This window comes from Colias croceus, chromosome 8, assembly GCF_905220415.1.
Source record: "Colias croceus chromosome 8, ilColCroc2.1".
In the NCBI taxonomy this organism is placed as follows: domain Eukaryota; kingdom Metazoa; phylum Arthropoda; class Insecta; order Lepidoptera; family Pieridae; genus Colias; species Colias croceus.
The window spans coordinates 6,744,327-6,763,303 of NC_059544.1; the positions used below are offsets into that span (position 1 = coordinate 6,744,327).

The window sequence follows — 18,977 nt, forward strand, 5'->3', positions numbered from 1 at the left end:
CACACTGTCCAAAAATAAACTGACGCACACTGACTTGTAATAATTTTCCCGGAATTCAGTGATCAACTGAGCTTACCGGCTTACCGTAACAAAACAATTAGGCGCGCGTGCCATATGAATATCAAATAAAGCCTTCATGTCACTCTAGAATCCCTTGTGAAGTTTTAAATGCTCTCCCTCTTATTTACTTGGACTTGGACAACAATGCCGTAAATTCTCCTTTAATTAATGCTTTTAATGTTGTGTTAGTATGCTGGTCTATTGCAATGTAAAATTTATAAACGATTTAATTTTTTCCTATGTGATTGTGGGTCCAGACGAAAACATTTTATTCTGTTTATTAAGAAATTGGGAAAGGTTAAAGGCTCTTGGGACTAGTCTTGTAGCTATATTTTTAATATCTAAATAGGTTACGTGTGTGTTCATTTATTCGCTAAAAGTAAAATTAAAAAAAATATCATAGGAAAAATTAGGCGAACTTTTTAATATATTAAATACTAACTATTAAAATCTTTTTTCTTTGCCGTAATAAAATCGTATAAAACCACACGATTTTCCGAATTCGATTTTTATTTGCGACCCTATCCACGTCACGGGGGAGGTTTTGGAAAGTTTCATTAGATCTAACCGATACAGTAGCCAGAGGCTTCCCTTTGGAGATTTCAGCGAAAAGATTTATTCCGGGTCGAGGCAAGTTGAAAACTTCTAGTTTTATTACTTATTTTAACTGATCCCAAAATGATAGAACACTTTGAATAATGTTGCGTACCTGGAATGGAAACTGCTATGTAAAGCGAAAAATCTTTGTTTTACATATATTTATATGTTCGGAGATTTTTGTTATAATACAGGTTATCTGTGGCTACCTATTATATATATGATATAGATATGCTCATACGGTTTTCCTAATTTCAATGGTTTTTGAAAAATATAGTTCTTTTCACTGTGATTGTAGTCTTAGAGCTGCACATTAGAAACCAGGGTTACAGTTATGAAACTTATTTTCATGTTATCTGTACACACCACAAAAATTAAATATTTTATTATAGATCTGAATATGACAAAAACAATATGATATTATTTTTATACATAGCTTCATTATAAAATCTTTATTAGATAATCTACGTGTACGTAACGACACAAAACCGTTTCTTAGACTTAACTCAATTTTAAGCTTGAACAAGCACTAACTAAAAGTTAAAAACTTTTAGCTCAGTTGAGCAGAATCATAATAGTTTTATCTTATGTTCAAAGATTCCACACAGCTTAAAATTTCAAGATTTCCTTAAGGAGGTAATAAAAACAAGTACCTAGGTACGTACTGCACATTAAAATGAACATATTTCCTAATAACGAAAAAGAACTACTACCGCATAGTAAAATATAATAACCACAAAACAGTGAATATCTCTCGGGAAATGTTAGACAGTTGCGAAAATAACTTATTACAGTGGTGGTTATAGAGGTAGTGTTTAAGACGTTGAAATTAGCACAGAAATATTTCGAAAGTTTGTTAGTGTACCTATGCCGTAATAAATTGTTGATAATTAAATAATTGTTTGTAATATAATATTTTTCACGTGAGTGGTGACTTATCACCTAAAATGCGACAATTCAAACCGACAATTATTTATTAGGTAGGTACTAGATTTCCGCCCGCGGCTTCCCCCGTGTTTTCAAATAAAAATTCGCCTAGTTCCCGTGCCTGTGGGTTTATAGAAAAAAGTAGCCATGTCCTGTTCTGGGTCTTCAACTACCTACAAACTAATTTCATTGTAATCGGTTCAGTAGTATTTGCGTGAAAGAGAAACAAACGTCCATTCATCCATCCATCCTTACAAACTTTCGCATATATAATATTAATAGAATATACACATACTACTATTAGACAGAGATGTTTCAATATCGCGGCCTGTGTAACAGTGTATGAACTATGAAATATAATTCGCGCTATCTCGATGTTTGGTGATCTAACACCGTATCTACTTCACGAATAAATAACTACCTACTTTCGAGCGAAATACTACATGCGATGTTCTTGAACAACTAAAACTGTACTTATACCTAACTACTTATATGTATTTAAAAGGCTGATAAAGTACTACACATTAGTGTTGCAACTATTTCACGTTCTTCTTGCTCTTTCTGCTATATACATATTATATGTAATTTGTTTTAGCATCTACGTACATATTTAAATCGAGTCAAATATCTCTCTTTAACAACAATCAATCGCTTATAAAGTGAAATCCGATGTCAATGTTGCACTGACCGATTTATCTCGGAGCAAAATATGATTCCGAGCTTTTTACAGTCTGGAAAAAACTGTGCTTTTCTAGCTTCTTTATAAGTTTACCTTTCGGCTAGTATAACAAGGCTATTATGGTAAATCCAGAACAAATAAATAAGTCTAGATTGTAATAATAAGTAGTAATAGTTTATAATAAAAATGAATCGCAAAATGTGTTGGTAAGCGCATAACTCGAGAACAACTAAACCGATTTCGTTAATTCTTTTTTTATTACATTTCTTGAAGTACGAGGATGGTTCTTATGGAGAGAAAACGGGCGAAGCCGGGGCGGACCGCCAGTAGTTTATAATTTACTTGACTGTGTTATTTGTGTTATTTAGCAGTAATGAATAGATAAAAAATTGTTTATATGTTTTGTATTGTCATTGTAGCACAAAATATGATAGCATGACTTAAGATAGTCGAAAAAGTATTTTAATATGAAATGTAAATTCGCAAACATCTCTCACGTCTTCGGTAGTATAGTGGTAAGTATCCCCGCCTGTCACGCGGGAGACCGGGGTTCGATTCCCCGCCGGAGAGATCTTTTTATTTTTACTCATACTATGTATTTACTTTATACTTTTAGCTATTTTTTATATTTGATAACTATATGCAAATAGTTGAATACGGCCAAATAATTAAAATACATTGTCTAGTGTGCTATGAAATCATTTTAATAGGTACAAAAAAAGTATTCCATAGTCCATAATACTGGAAAATAATTTTAGTAGTTTTGTATATATATGTATAATTGGATTTTATTATAGAATACATTTTGTTATAATTAAAGAGTAAAAATCACAATCACAATAAATAGAGCATGCAAATTCACAACAGCAATGATATTTATTTATTCCACCTATAATATATCACTGCCAGCCTAGCTTCCCCATAGTTGAACAAAGTCTAACAGACCAAGATTTTACAAGCTATTGAACTAATAATCTAGTTTAACTTCTACGTTCCTGTTTACACCTCGCCTGACCTACTTGCCTGACATTTATCAGCTACGAGACATTTTATATTATACTAAAATAAACTTTAAAGCATAAACCAACTCTGTTGCAACTTGCAAGATCGCATATATTAAGTGTTATTTAGCCTTTGCTCTATGACGGCGTTTAAATAGCTTTTTATTTACAAACTACTAAAAAATTTCAGCAATTTGGCAATTATATTATTGAAGTTGTTGCCGCATATACTTATATGAGATAAGAGATTAAGCACTTATAAAGTTAGTTATAATCGAGATATGTTAATTTAAATACTGAAGATTAGATTATTCAGAATTTTGCTCAAAATTGGCCGCATGCCTTAGGTATTCATTATCATATTGATAACAGTATTAAGGCTCGACTAGAATGAGATAAGAAGAAATCAGTTCAGACAAATTCAAAATTCTTAAAATTTTCATGCCGAAGTCTAGAAGCTAGTCGTTTTGTATATTTATTAATAAGGTTAGGTTCTTTTGAAGATTTTAATATTTAAGATATACAAAAAAAAAAAAATATATAGGCACACTAAGCAGGCACATAACAGTTTTCTAATCTAAGTTATAAAATTAAAAATAAATACGCAATAATATCGCTTTAATGATTTTATATCATAACCTACTTATGTAAAAAATTATAGTCTAGTTCATGCTTAGCTTAATCTTTTCTCCCTTGTCTATTTCCGTGTAATGTAAGTTAAGCAATTCCCCATAAATCGCAACGAACATTATGCAAATATCTGTACATGTCACATACCTCAGGAATATACCTCAGCCTCAGGCGTCGCTGCATGAATGAGTTCATATCTACGGAGTTCGTACGAAATCTAACCGTTATCTGGTGACTTGGGACTTTTGGCTCATCCAAAATTCAAAGCCACTTATCATGCTGATCATTGGACTGTGAAAATGCATAATCTATATGCGTAGGTTCAAACAATGTCGTTCAAAACCTAATTAGTTCACAATTCAATGACACTAAGTTATTGTACACCAAACAATTTCAACAACTTTCATTAAAACTTCGGAAAATAGAACAACTTTTTGTAAAAAAGAACATCACAAGAAAAAGAAGTGACAGCGAGACATTTTTATTTCCCAAGTATAAACGGATATTAAATGAAACACCATAATAATTCCATTTCACGCTCCCTAGTGAAGATTTCATTGTTATTCACTATTCACTACTTGCGTCGGCACCTCAAGTATCTGGAAAGATGAACATTGTCAACGAGATAGAATAAATTCCCTAAGGCTGCAATATGAAATTGTCACAATTTCCATGTTGCAAACACTTTTCTTTTTTAGGTTATACCCACCTAGCAATTTTCCGGAAATATATCTGTCCTATTTTCATTTTTTTCAATGATCTCATCGACAAACATTACGCGTGGAAGTTTAAAAATAATAGTAATATAAATTTATAAAGAATAGAAAAAATTCGATCACGAGGCGGGACTTGAACCCGCATCCTTCGCGCCATTCCGGGGCGGATGCCTAACCAACTCAGCCACTCGTGACCCGCCTGAGCAATCGAATTTATTCTATCCTTTCAGTTTTATGTGTCTTAAGGGACACACCGCGCGCCATCTATTGAGATGATTTAACAACCATCTCAACCAATATGAAGCACTTTTCAGTGAATACAATATTGTAACGATGGAACACGACCTTTTCTTGAATTTATATGAGTACGAGTGGCTGAGTTGGTTAGGCATCCGCCCCGGAATGGCGCGAAGGATGCGGGTTCAAGTCCCGCCTCGTGATCGAATTTTTTCTATTCTTTATAAATTTATATTTGTAAAGCATTTGAATGCCATAAAAACCAAACAACATAAATTCAAGAAAAGGTCGTGTTCCATCGTTACAATATTGTATTCACTGAAAAGTGCTTCATATTGGTTGAGATGGTTGTTAAATCATCTCAATAGATGGCGCGCGGTGTGTCCCTTAAGACACATAAAACTGAAAGGATAGAATAAATTCGATTGCTCAGGCGGGTCACGAGTGGCTGAGTTGGTTAGGCATCCGCCCCGGAATGGCGCGAAGGATGCGGGTTCAAGTCCCGCCTCGTGATCGAATTTTTTCTATTCTTTATAAATTTATATTTGTAAAGCATTTGAATGCCATAAAAACCAAACAATATAAATAATAGTAATGTTTATACTTCATATTTGCTATGTTAGGCTACACACAATCTAGTCGAATAGTGCCCCAAATTGACCTAATTAAAAAAATATCTGTGTTTGGAATAGAATTCCATTTTTGTAGCATATCGTATTTTGGTTATTAACCCGGCTATAAGTAGGTATCATTTCAATAAAATAATAATGTTAGGTAACAACGAAGAAAGCGAAAAGTTTAATCATTGAAAATAATCGAAGCTATTGTCATTCGCTGACCTATTTTAAAAATTAAATATCAAAGCTTTCATATAAGTATCTTCAATATCACTTCACATTTTATTTCTCTCATCTTTTAAAAATGTCTGTTGGGTCGAGTTTCCCGTTCTCGCTACCTTTACGCACCTGTCTCTCCCTAGACGCGTCACACAATTTGTGTGCGATTCAAAATGCGTCCTCGTTTCCTCATTTCTCGTCCCACACTGGTATATGATTAAATATTAAAATGTGTACCACACATTTAGTGCTCTAGGGAGAAGGAACTTCGCTTTCTCACTGAGGGGAAGCGATTAATAGGATTGCCTACCTTCGTTGCATCAACCCGTATTCCTACACCTACACCGTCGTTCCCCGTGCGGCTTTTAGATTTTATGCCTAAAACTCAAATTGTATTTTCTTAGGCTTTATGCAAACTACGTGTTTGCAATTTTCTTATTTTTAAACTGGAAACCGACGCACGTTTTAATTAAAAATTAAAGCTGAAGAAGAAGTTGAAGTTATGTTGAAGAGAAAATGCCTCGGAAAAAATCTTAAAAAGCGCTAACAAAGCGAAGTAGATAAATAGTATAAAATCGGCTATAAAACCGTAATATCGTTTGCTCTCGACATACAGTTAAGTCGAAGAAACAAAATGGAGAAAGACATTTAGCTGGAGCAATAAAGTTGAGTTGTACGTGTTGTAAACATGTAAGTTGTAACGCTGGGCGGTCTCGCGATAAGCTTTTCCGATCGACAGGCGGTCACGCGAGCGCAGACACCTACTAATATCATGTGGAAGTATTTCTTATCTTGATTGCGACACAAATACCATCAAGGAATGTGTTGCTTTATTCGCTCGAAGACTTACCGTATACAATCGCATGAAATAAAAATGTGATTGCACAAAATGGATTGTGAACGGAGAAAATTTAAAAAATTTTTTTCAATAAAATTTTCGCAAACTTATTCTTTCATATATGGCGCATATAATTTTGGTTAAAAAAAGTATATCACATTTGGTCAGTAACTTTACGAGTGTGTGAGCTTGTTGGGTGAGAGTTGTTCAGAAAATAAAAAATTGATGCTTTCCATGAAACCAGTAACTATTGTCAGGATACGTTTGTTTCAATTGCGACCATATTTCGACGCATAAAAGTTGGCGTTTTTTATGTAGGCTAAGAGAGCCTATATTTATACATATATAGAAAAATTTAGGGCAGAATTTTCCACGTGTATCTAACGTGTGGAAAACTTTGCCCTAGGCTGTGATAGAAATGCAAAATATCTACAACGGTTGCAGCTGCTTTTAATTCATAAATCAAATTAGAAATATAGAGAGAAAATTCGGAATTAATTTTAGAATTGGCACTAACATTGACTCGGGAAATCAAGGTCTCCGTTCAGCAGATTTAAACAACTTGATTGGATGAAGCTCTTACGTCAAAGATAGCAACGCGGCGGTTAACATACTTAAGTATCATAGCAACATTTTCGTCAAAGGCTAGAATAGACTTAGGAAAAATATCGTATAATCTTATACGGAGTGAGTACAAGTTTAACCGTGAGATGTTTATATAACTTTTTTTAAAATCACGATGCTATTTAAATAAATATTTCAATGGAAATATCTTTATTCTCTACAAAATATGCGCATTATCATTTTATTTCGTACATGAGTATGACAAAATCGATTTTTAAGATCGCAATCCGTGTAGCGAAACATATTATAACGAAAAGATATTTCACAAAAAGAAAACTCACCTCATATTACTTACAATTATTAAGAAATTCGTATAAGTATACCGGCTGTATATAAATAACAGTGTGTGTTTTAAGAATCAAAGCGCCTGGAAACAACACAGCTTATTTTCACTGAAGTATATATAGCAACCAATAATTTGATTTTCTGATGCCATTCCCTCCGCCACGCGTGCGGAATACGAAATCGTGGTAACATTGATTCCTGTCGCTAATTTGTGGGCCTACCGACCTTACTCGATAAGCCCGAGTTATATATAACGTATACTACTGTTATATATAAAATATGAACTTGGCTGAGATGAAATTGTTCATTTCATACTTAGAGGTTATGGGTGCTCTTATCAAAGCGTTTGCGGTTTAATATAATGATGATGAGTATTTTATACATCAGTAATTATAAACGTTAATGTTAGGTTAAATAATTATAAAATGATCATTTTCTTAATTGTCATATATGTAGATGTCTGATTTTTATTGTATTAGGTAGGTACTTTTATATGTTACAATACATGCTTATATGCTCGTATTTAAATTTTAAGATTACTGTAAATATTACTTTCACGTGTATTAACAAGTGAAAGTATTATTATCTACTATTTATGTATTTATAATAATCATTGATAGCGAAGAGAAAAGTAGTACGATAGCGGATATAGAGCCATCGAAGAAGACACCTATTATTTAAAAACAGTATGTTCAGAATCCTATATACATATTAATGAGCGCAATCATTTCAAGCGGAGACTTCATTTTAATATACTACATTTCTGTAATATTATTAAAGTATGTACGACTTGTTTACAGCAAATTAAATCGTGTGTGTCAAGGTGTTGTTGAAGTTTTCTAATTACTGACCCTGGGAATATTTTATTTTATTTATTTTTTAGAGGTTATTTGATGTATTTTATTTATAGACTGTTTATTAACTGAACATGACGCCTGTACCTGATAGGAGATGTTGGTGATGAACAGACTGTTTATTCAACTTTTTAAGTTAAAAAAATATTAATTATGATGTATTCCAAAAAGATTCCAAATCGAGCAGCAAAAACAATGATTAAATAATTTTATGTAGATAATTCGTTTTAACCGCTAGTAGGAATTATTTTAATTATTATTGCGTGATTTCTTTCGAAGTTCACCGAAAATTTTGATTAAAATTAATCACAGGAGATTCCCACGAAACATATTAAAATAAAATCGATGCGTCCTTATTTTCCAGTCTATTATTATATATAACATATAAAATCAGCCGGATGGCCTTAACATAATTCAATTTAGTTCAAGTGAAAATTTCCGTCGAAACAACGGTGTTCTGTTATCCTCAGTGCGAGAGAGAATACTTTTGTATACTTGTGCTACTTACAGCTGCTCGGCCGAAGTGTTACTGAACACAATTCCTGTCCAATACTTTCGAGAAATTGGACAGACTTTCCGTTTGAGTGAAGCCTGTTAAAGGAATTATTCCGGTTCTTGAGAACATTTCTGGTATTGGCAAATCGTACGATGAACTGAAACGAAGTCAAAAACTGGAATATGATAGTATACTGGCATATTTACAATTGCATTAGCCAATTTACGAAAATATTTATAATCCATAATTCCATGTACAGAAAATTATGTATGAAAAAAATAAAGATGCGACGTCAATGGAGTCCTAGAAACAATATACAATGTACCTACTGAACAGTAAATACAAGATCAAATTAAAAAAGTTGTGGTTCAAAAGGTGTTAGAATTCAAGTTCAATTTTAGACACTGCTTGAAACCATTAAAGGAAAAAGCACTGCTGAAAACGTGAATCATTGTGTTATTAATGAAAGGTAATTTTTCATAATGAATTATCCAACAATATTCAACTAATGCCCCGTTTGCGGAAGAATAGCCAACAAACATTCAACGTTCTTTCTTCATCACGGGAAAAAGGATAAGTCGTAATGAATTAACTGACACAAACGATTAAGTTTAATCTATAGAAAACTTTTTAGGGGTGTGGTAGAGCTCCACCTTTACCGCGTTCGACTTGTAGATACATCTACCTACGGGTATGTTGCTATGGCTGACTTGCACTTTTCTTTGGAATGACGGAGTGAAACATGTTTATTGTTATTAATTACACACGATTAACTTTGTAGAACGAGTTTAATGGTTCTGCACTTTCTGTATTTATTGCGATGTTAATCAGTGGTGGCAGGTTCAGTTAATTGTTTTTAGTTCATTTTAAGTTTAATTAATTCTACCTAAGACGGAAGACCGCATAAAAGTATAGTGTGAATAATTTAAACAACATGCAGTGCATAAAACACAAAAAATAAAGATTCATTTTTGGAAATTATTTTTATTTTTAAAAGAATCAAAACCTGATATCTTTAGGCGTAGCGTCTTACAATATCAAGATACCGCAAGATTCAAGTGTTCTCAAATAAAGTAACGAGACTTGTGTTGCCACTGGCTGTCGAACCCGGCCATAAAAAATGTGTTTGGCGATCCCGTTCCAAGTTCCGACACTCGGCTCGCCCAAAAAGCGTATCTGAAAGGAGAGCTGAAAACAATTTTAGTATTCAAACAGTTTTTGCTCCAATTTTTCTTGTTATGATAAGTTGGAGCTCTTTTAAACATGACTTGCGTTTGAATATTCATCAGACCCTATTTAAAATTGCAAAATTTTGTATAAAATATGAATACACCCTGACGTTTTCGTGAGATTAGTGCGATATAATCATGATTTAGCATCATTACCACTGCCGTGCAATGAAATTAAACTGATAATTAATGCAAACAGGGCTTAGGCATTCCGTTCTAAATAAACCTGGCTGAGTCATTTTTCTCAACAATAATTTTAAATAAAAGGAACATTTCATAATGAATGAGCGGTTTCTCTTGTTTTTATAATTATCACATAACGAATGTCTATATAATTTTATAAATTAAATCCAGGAGACGGTCTCCTATATTCTGTTACTTCATCGATAAATCCTAATAAATATCTTTATAAGGACTAGAAGAAATCATATATCAATAAGTAACAAAATAATAAAATTACGTTTTTTTTATAATCTTCAATATTAATTACCTACTACTTACTTACTTCCTATTATATGTAAAAGCATTTTTTGTAAACACAAGATATAGATATTTACTTCAATACATGTGTAAATAATAGTGGTAAAATCATTAAATTTCTAATTTCAATTATGCAAAGGTATTGTAGAGACCTAATGCATCAGTCAGTTTGTAAATTGGGTTTAATCAAGTGCATCTCCTGAATGATTTCAGTTGCTGCTTAATATCAAACATGACTGTAATTAAAATCATTAATTATACATACATCTTACAAATGAAGTTTGATTACGTTATACAAAGAGACACATGCCTATAAATTGGGCTAAACAAATATGGGTAACTTTTTTTCAAATGCCTCTATCTTGAATATGAACGTTCCCATATCCTGTTTTAAAACTGATTATGAATGAACCCTTTTCTCATTGTTCTCAATATGTAAAGAAGATACCTAAAAGTCGTTCAGCATAATAGCGTTGAATACCTGTGCTACGCGTTGACCGAAATATGCTGGCTTCTGGGTTACCGCCATAATCAACTAAGGGGGCTTAACAATCGACGCTTGCTATGTCTGAATCAAATAAGGGGACCCTTATAATCCACGCCTTCTATGTCTGTATGAAAATCAAAGTTCTGCAGGGTAAAGTTCAGGATTCCCTTTAAAAATTGGGTCTGAATGGTAACAACAAGTTGAAATGTATTGGCAGCAGTTAGAGACGACCGTTAGGTGACCGTACGTTGTTTCATTAATTCTTTTGGCTGTTTCGTTTTCCAGTTTCCGAAGTTGACCCTGTTTCAAATATCTAATTGAAAATGATTTTCTTGAACTTAAAAAAAAAAGTGTTAGTGTTGAAATGGTTTACATAAGGATGAATATTTCAAAATTATTTGTTTTGTTTTAATATATTTATCCAAAATGTAAATGTATCAATCAGTAATATATACATATATTATATACCGCAGTCATCACTTCGCAAAATTATTTAGTGATCGAGATACGAGGTCAAATACTTAACACGTAAATAAATGTTTGTCGATACCGACCCAGTTCCCGATGGACGCATTCAAAAGAACCGCAATCGACGAAGGCTAATAGTTAAGTGAATGGGCTTCACAAATTGGAAGACATTATACGATACATCAACGATGATACAGATTGTCCCTAACCTAAGTATCTAATAGATTTAGTTTTTGCTATCCGCCCTGGCTTCTGGGTAAAACAATAACACTGACTGGGGTGATTTTTTTTGTATCGCACATTTTATCGTAAACTGTTCAACAGAGATTGAATACTTTCACATTAGAATAAAGAATCTCTCAATACTATATAGAGAGATTTGTTTTCGAAATCGCTTGCTGGGAGCACTTACGTATAGATGAGGAGTGGTCCAGGTGCTAGATAGTAATGGGCGCCAAAATGCCAAACGCAAGAGATAAAGCTTTTAAAATGATCTATTGTTCTGTTCAGACTGGGTACTTGGTGTGAGAAAGAAAATTATACATTAAATTGAGACCTCCAATGCTTGACCGAAATAATTCTTAACTTTTTATCATTAGATTAAATAAAATCCAAATATAAATGTCTCGATAAAGGGCTGAACATTTAGCTATACTTTGAATGTAATGGATAAGGATTTGCTGCTCGCTATTGAACTATCTTCACTATGTAAAGAAAGAGGTTCTTATTCCTTTTTTGCATAATTGCAATTAGGTGTAATGTAGAGATACTTGCCGCTTCCATAATTCTATCCGAATGGTAATATTAACAGATATAAGTTGGTAAAAATACTTTTTTGGTTGTTGGAGGTAAAAAGACCATGAAATGCTGGAACTAGGTAGGTAACTATCTAGTGTATGTATATGCGAAAGTATCGAAAAATATCTGATTCTTGTTCTTTTTTTTTTAAAACTTCACAACTTAAAACAACAACAAAAATAACCTTATACATTTTAAAATGCACGTTCACAACCACTTTTCCAGAGTACATTAATTATTAAAGAGCTTATTCGTACTTGCATCTTGTATATGTTAATCCGATTACACATTTGTTTTCTATTTAAAAGTAAGTGAAAACGTGTATAAGTTTACGCGAAAACGTGGAAAAACTAGTACCATATAAAACGATCGTTTGAAAAGTAGGTCAATAATATTAAATAATAACTTTATAACAGAATAGCAGAAAATAAACCATCGTTAATTGTCTACAATAAACGTTCAAAGTGACACGCATATTTAGCATGGTTCAAGAAAGTTAGAATTATGTTTAATGAAACACGACTGTTTCAAGGCAAGCTCGGGTTTGAGGGAAAATGAAGTTTGCAATCTGAACATAATGCTGTGTAAATGAGGGCTCGTGAACTAATCGAGGTCGTAGTTTACGCGATAGTCGGACCCAAACAAACTTTAATGATTTACCTGCTATCAGGGAAATAGAGAGTATTGTTCATTCCAACCAACAGGTACTTGTAAACGATTTAGCCCTCATCTATTTACGGACGAGTGGTACATAATATATCGTGTACTAAGCTCTCGTAATATATGTTTCAGGGACACGAAAAATATCTAATAGATTCTCGTAGTCCTAATTAAGTATACACTACAATTTATTATTTGTAACAGCGTTACTAGAACAAAAGCTCATTTTCATGTAAATAATTTCGATAAGACAGATTATTCTGACTTTACACATATCAAAAGAACATCATTTGATTTCGTAGCACTGTAATACAAAAACCAAATAAAATATAACTCAGCCATTAGTTGTGACAATTTGTTAACTCCGGCGAGTAATCACGTAAAAGGTAAATTGGTGCTAAACTGTAACGTGGATGATAGATTAGGAAAAATTTCAGAATATATTTCAGGGTGATTTTATATCTGCGTGACCCGGCGCTTCCTGTTTCCTACGGCTTGTTAATGATTCATTTCAAGAGGTTCTACTAAATCTGCTCTGCGAGCATTAGCCGTGTTGAAATATGTTCCAAACCGCGCTATAAATATTGTTCCTACGTTATTATGTTATTTTTTCCTTATCATTATGTCATCGATGTAGAAATTTTGTAGCTTGTATTTTAACTTTTACAACATTCGGTGCTATAATTTGTGATAAATACCACCAATTACGATTACGAAGTCGTTATAATACTATCGACGACATGGTCTATTATTTTTTACTTACGGCCCTATTATAAAATTAAAAGAGAAATACTATCTATTCAATCTCATTACATTGCATTGATCGAACAATTGCTCTATGAGTTCTTATGATACAATTATTATAAGTTTTCACTCGTATATTATTGCATTTTTCTTATTTTACATTTTTCTTATTTTCTAACAAATGTGTATTATACTTTTTAATAAAAAAATAGACATACCTGCAATAGCCCGCCCAAGGAGTAGTGTGCTGAACACAATGGACAATACTCTGCCATTGTATCGTGCCATCTTGCTCTATTTCTTCACACCTTTATCAACTAACGACCGCGGCAGTCATGCTCCTTTTGTAAGTTCACTTGTTAGGACTTCAAATTATTTATACATCACTTTTTGTGTAAAGAGATGAAAAAATAAAATTTGTTATTCGAAGAGATTTGTATGGTTAAATATATATAAATAAAGAAAAGTGTTACCGCTACATTATCGTCGTAGACCTTCGGCTACGATGGGGGTGATTAAAGTACAAATACGTTTTGTAAGGCTTTAATTACGCTACATAATTTACACGAATACATTTTGCAAATAAAAAAGACATTGAGTTTTTAAAAATATTCTTGCAGTTATATTTCATTGTGAAATTGAGCTAAACTAACGCTATACTTTCGAACGGAAGGAAGTACCGTATGTCGGTTTTCTGGAGAAATTTTTGATTTAATGTTTCGTGCAAGGAATAGCCGTTGCAATGCAGTTCTTAACAATTAATGATTGTTTTCAATTGATAGAGGATTACATAACGTAAATTTATTTATAAAGCGTTTTAGAGCTTTTTATAAAGCTCGTATTTAATTACTATGTGCTTTAGGAGGTATAATATGGTGTTTTAACTAATTAACTAGAATTATCTAGAGCTATTGTGGATCTTATAATGATATCTAATAATTCCATTGTTTTTAAATAAAATTAATTATTTTGTTTCATTCAAATAGGACTGCTTAACTCTTTCACTGTTCCACATTATATAGAACAACGGGCTTAAAAACGCCTTTAAATTGTCCAGACTGAGTTTCATAATAATTCTATTAACACCTTCAACAAGAACTGCTTCTGTCCCTTGCGATACAAAGTGAAACAAAATTCAATACTAATAAAACCTAACTTTCAACTTCTACAAATATTTTTGTTCGTGGATTTGTGGATGAAATAACTATATATAATTTATCTATGAGTGTTCTAAAAATACATGAAATGAAAATGAATTGAAAGTGAATTGATTGCTTAATCAAATATTTTTAGTGACACAGCAGTGAACACCGAAACATGACAAGAGTTATTATTAAATTTGAATTCGCTGAATTTGCAGCGGTTTGATTGAGTATTGTCCGAAATAAAATCTGTAGTGTAATGAATTCATGGACCAAATATCAATACTTCATCAGGCAAGAGCCTTACTTGTGTGTATTTAAAATTAATAGCTACATTCATTATCTAGTTACATAATATAATTTAACAAAATTCGCGGAAATGTAGGTACACATTATAAAATAATATTACATTATTGTTTTAAAAATTAATTTAAAAGTTATATCTTACGCACGAGCAAATATGTATACCGTGGTATAAGATACACGTATGTTTTAATTACAAAAGTTACATACAATTATTCACATGATTTTCCAACATTTAATTGGAGCAATTTTGCGTTTCAAGATTAAATAAATTCGTTGAAGTTTGGGGGAAAAGTTAGAAAATTACGAATGTAATCCACATGGGTTTGTAACATGGTCATTTGTTAAATTGGAGCAACATATTGCGTGACTAGGCAACTAGGCGTTGCCGAAACTGCGTGACGCGCCACACACGCACTCTGTCATTTGACGACTTTTCCTTGTCTCTCTACGTGACGTACATGACCTAGACAAAATTTCTGGTAACTTCTACTTAATATTGTTTACAAACTTTTGATAGATCGCTGATAACTTGTAAATAAGTTATTGATTGAGTCAAAAAATACATGAGAATATGTTTTCCCTGGCATGAAAATATACCGACAATTATTATTTATGTTCTTATTGGAAAGATTTAAAACTGCAAGTTTATTTTGTAAGTTATTTGTTTGTTTTAAATATAAGTAATTTGTTAAAAACCATCACGAATAACTTCTACTTTCCTTGTCAAATTAAGGTTTTTATTTTCACTGCGATCACCTTTAAATTTTGTTATAATCACAAAAAAAAATACAATGAACTTAAATTTTTTCACTAATCAATAACGATGTAAGCTATTATGAATAATTTAAAACAATGGATAATAACTCCCAGAACATATTAATTTTGTTTTTCACAACGATAGGCAGAGTTATATAACTTTTATCGTTAATGAGAGCGTTTAGTTAAACCAAATTAGGACGACGAAGGGCAAAGCTACAATATTTATACACAAAATAGTTGGCTAAATTTCTTAGATGAATTATTAATTATTATCCTACTATTGAGTTAATTTCCTTTGTGCGTATAGTAATTAAGGTATGCACCATTTAAATGTACACAAATTTGTGTCGTGTACAAGTAAATACATAATTTTTAGATACCTAAATGTTAAAATTCATATGTCAAACAATTTTCTACAAATCGTAAAGACTGCACTATTTTTACGATACAATCAGGTTCAAAGGAATTCCTAGCAGGTAAAATGCTCGAATTGTAAGCTGAGAGTTTTGTAGATGCACAGCTTTTAGCCGGCAAAGTTATGCATGGATGAATGCAGGAAATTATTTATGAATGAACTCAGTTTTCAAAATTGTAGTACAACTTTAAGAACAGCAGCAGGTACCTTTTGAGAATACGTACCTACCTTATTTATAGACTAAATTTAATCTAGAAAGGCAGAAAGATCTTCAGATGTGTGGCTTAATAAGGGTAATCTAGGTATGTCGATATATTTCGTATAAAATATTAATGATTAAATACATGCTAATATTATTGTTTTGATTAGAAAGTTATTTAGAACATTAATATTGATGTTACTATTTGTGGCTGTGGATGCTTCAAACATTATATGGTTTGTGGTTTTCATGATTTTTGATGAAAATGGGCAATGTTATACAAAGAAAATACGTTTCTATAATTTTCAACCGTAGAACAAAAATCGATCTTCTGAAACTAGAATTAGAATAGGATAATTTTCGGGATGGATGGTCTTTCAGGGAATATAGGTAAATTACGTTTACAATTTCTAGTGTTCCGTCTGATGAGGCTGAGACCCAAAGCTAATTCCCTAACTGGAGTAAGGAAGGACCATTTCGTCTCCCAGCTACCCAAACTTTATTGTACTGTTATGAAGGTACAGGCAGTTGAGGTCTATCTGATGCTTTCAATCTTTCCTTATCTTCAGTGTCTCTTGATTCTGAATTTAATTCAATAACTGACTTAATTTTACATTTATATTTATACGGTTCTTTTAAGGTTTATATTAATAACTCAGCCCCCTGAATCACAGACACAATAGAAAATCTATTGTGTCGTGGTCCGATCGGGCCGCTCGAGGCTCAATGGGTCAATGAATTACACGTTTAATATAGCCAAGATTTGTCTAGTTGCAAATCGGATAGACAAATATAAAAGCACTTGTAAAAAAAACAATCACGTAGCGGATAAAGCCAATTTCAATTTATCGTGACTATGGACCAATAATATGGGCAATAGGAATAGCTTGTGCCATAACTCGTCCATTTATGTCGTATTTCACGTTCTACCCTTAATGGTTTCACGTACGGCGAGCCTTGACAGGTAAAGATAAAACCTCAATGGCTGAAATAAAATTACGTTGATACCTATCCGCGCGATGTTTGATTTGCAACGCGAAGCTTTGTCTAAAATGCTCGCGCAGAGTTACATTTTATTTAAACTACTGCGACAAAGAGTTGATTAACTTAAAATGGAACGAGCTGCATAAAAGTTTTATACTGTACTTAGTTTAGTGGAATGGAAATATTTTAGTAAAAGAAATAATAGATGTTATCTTTTTAATGTTATTTTAGATTACATTGTAAACTGAAAATCCTAAATGTCTATTGATTCTTATCAAATTAAACCACAAAGGGTTTTCGTGTAAAATTTTCTATTCTCTATTCTAGTTTGCTCAATTAAACATTTTATAATATAGATCGAGATGAAATATAATAGACTAAAATATATTTTTATTTTTATTGTATTACATATTAAATATGCCTACACACGTTTAAATTATATTGAACACATAAAGAACTGAAATCCTTCATAGAAGGCCACCTTCTGTGAGAATTATTGAGGTGTGATTGAAGACTATAATCATTATCGATAATGCCTTTTTGATTGTTACCTTTATTTGTCACGCATATTGGGGGCACGGTATATAAAATTCGACTGATCCATTTTATTTTTAATACATATGCTAAAGCAATATACTGTATGAACTGCTCTTAATTAAAGTAAAAACAGTTGATTAAATTTTGATATTTTGGATAAATGTTCCACTCTTCGGTTTTTACTAATTAGTAATTTAATATTAATTTATATGAACTGTAATGTGAACTGTGATTGTCACTGTCGTCTTTTCCTAAACTTGAACGGTAGTAGTATTTTCGGAGTAGAATATTGATTCATAAGTTTTCTTTTGTCCTTACGGTAGATAAAAGTTTGAAGAGCTTATTAGAGTAGCAGTAACAGTATAAATTAATAAAATAGTTTTGCTTTTTGAACAGAACTGAAGTCGTTAAAAATAACAGACTTTAAACGCAAAAAATACAGTAAAACTCTCATGCATTTTTAATGCTCTGCGTTGCCGGAAAGAATTAATTTTCATAACTATTTTACGGAAACAAAAGTTCTATGCTATATTTTGAGTATGAATAATGTTTTATAATTACAAATTCTTAAACGATTTTAAAAACACACAATATGAAACAGTGAAATATGATCCCCGATTGTTCTGAAATGTTTTAGCAATGAAAGAGGTATATTTTAAATGAGGAGATGAATTTAGGTCTATAATTAATATTTGGTATTGTTTATTAGCAGAATAGAAAAGTATATTTTGCCATTAGTTATAATACCAAAAATTTACAAAATTACACGTCCTACAATTTTGGTAAATTATAAAAGGAAAATGCACAAAGATTAAGTACCTATGCGATAGATGTTCAGAAACTAATAAAGATAACATTAAGTTCACAACGTATACGATATTGTATTGCTGTATCGAGATTTTCAGTATTCAACAGACACACGAAGCGTAGCTTTCTGAATAACAAATCCGTGTAAATTTTTTACCGCATTCTTTCACAACAGCGCACCT

At 32.1% G+C, this 18,977-nt stretch overlaps 1 protein-coding gene and 1 non-coding gene across 5 annotated transcripts in view; one reads left to right on the top strand and one right to left on the bottom strand.

The window, feature by feature from the left end:
- The window catches only part of LOC123693809, a 48,649-nt gene that overhangs the window by 29,140 nt on the left and 532 nt on the right, over nucleotides 1-18,977 (bottom strand). Inside the window, exons 1-2 of one of the 4 annotated variants that reach the window (XM_045639038.1) lie at nucleotides 14,120-14,508; nucleotides 13,865-14,032 (exon numbers count right to left, since the gene is read on the bottom strand). In XM_045639038.1, the coding sequence (XP_045494994.1) occupies nucleotides 13,865-13,934 (70 nt within the window). In that variant the 5' untranslated portion in view covers nucleotides 13,935-14,032; nucleotides 14,120-14,508. Of the gene's footprint in view, nucleotides 1-13,864; nucleotides 14,509-18,977 lie in introns of those variants that run through there. The other 3 variants (XM_045639039.1, XM_045639040.1, XM_045639037.1) reach the window with 3 other exon arrangements.
- Nucleotides 2,762-2,833, top strand: Trnad-guc. The gene has a single exon. It is a non-coding gene; the product is annotated as a tRNA-Asp (tRNA).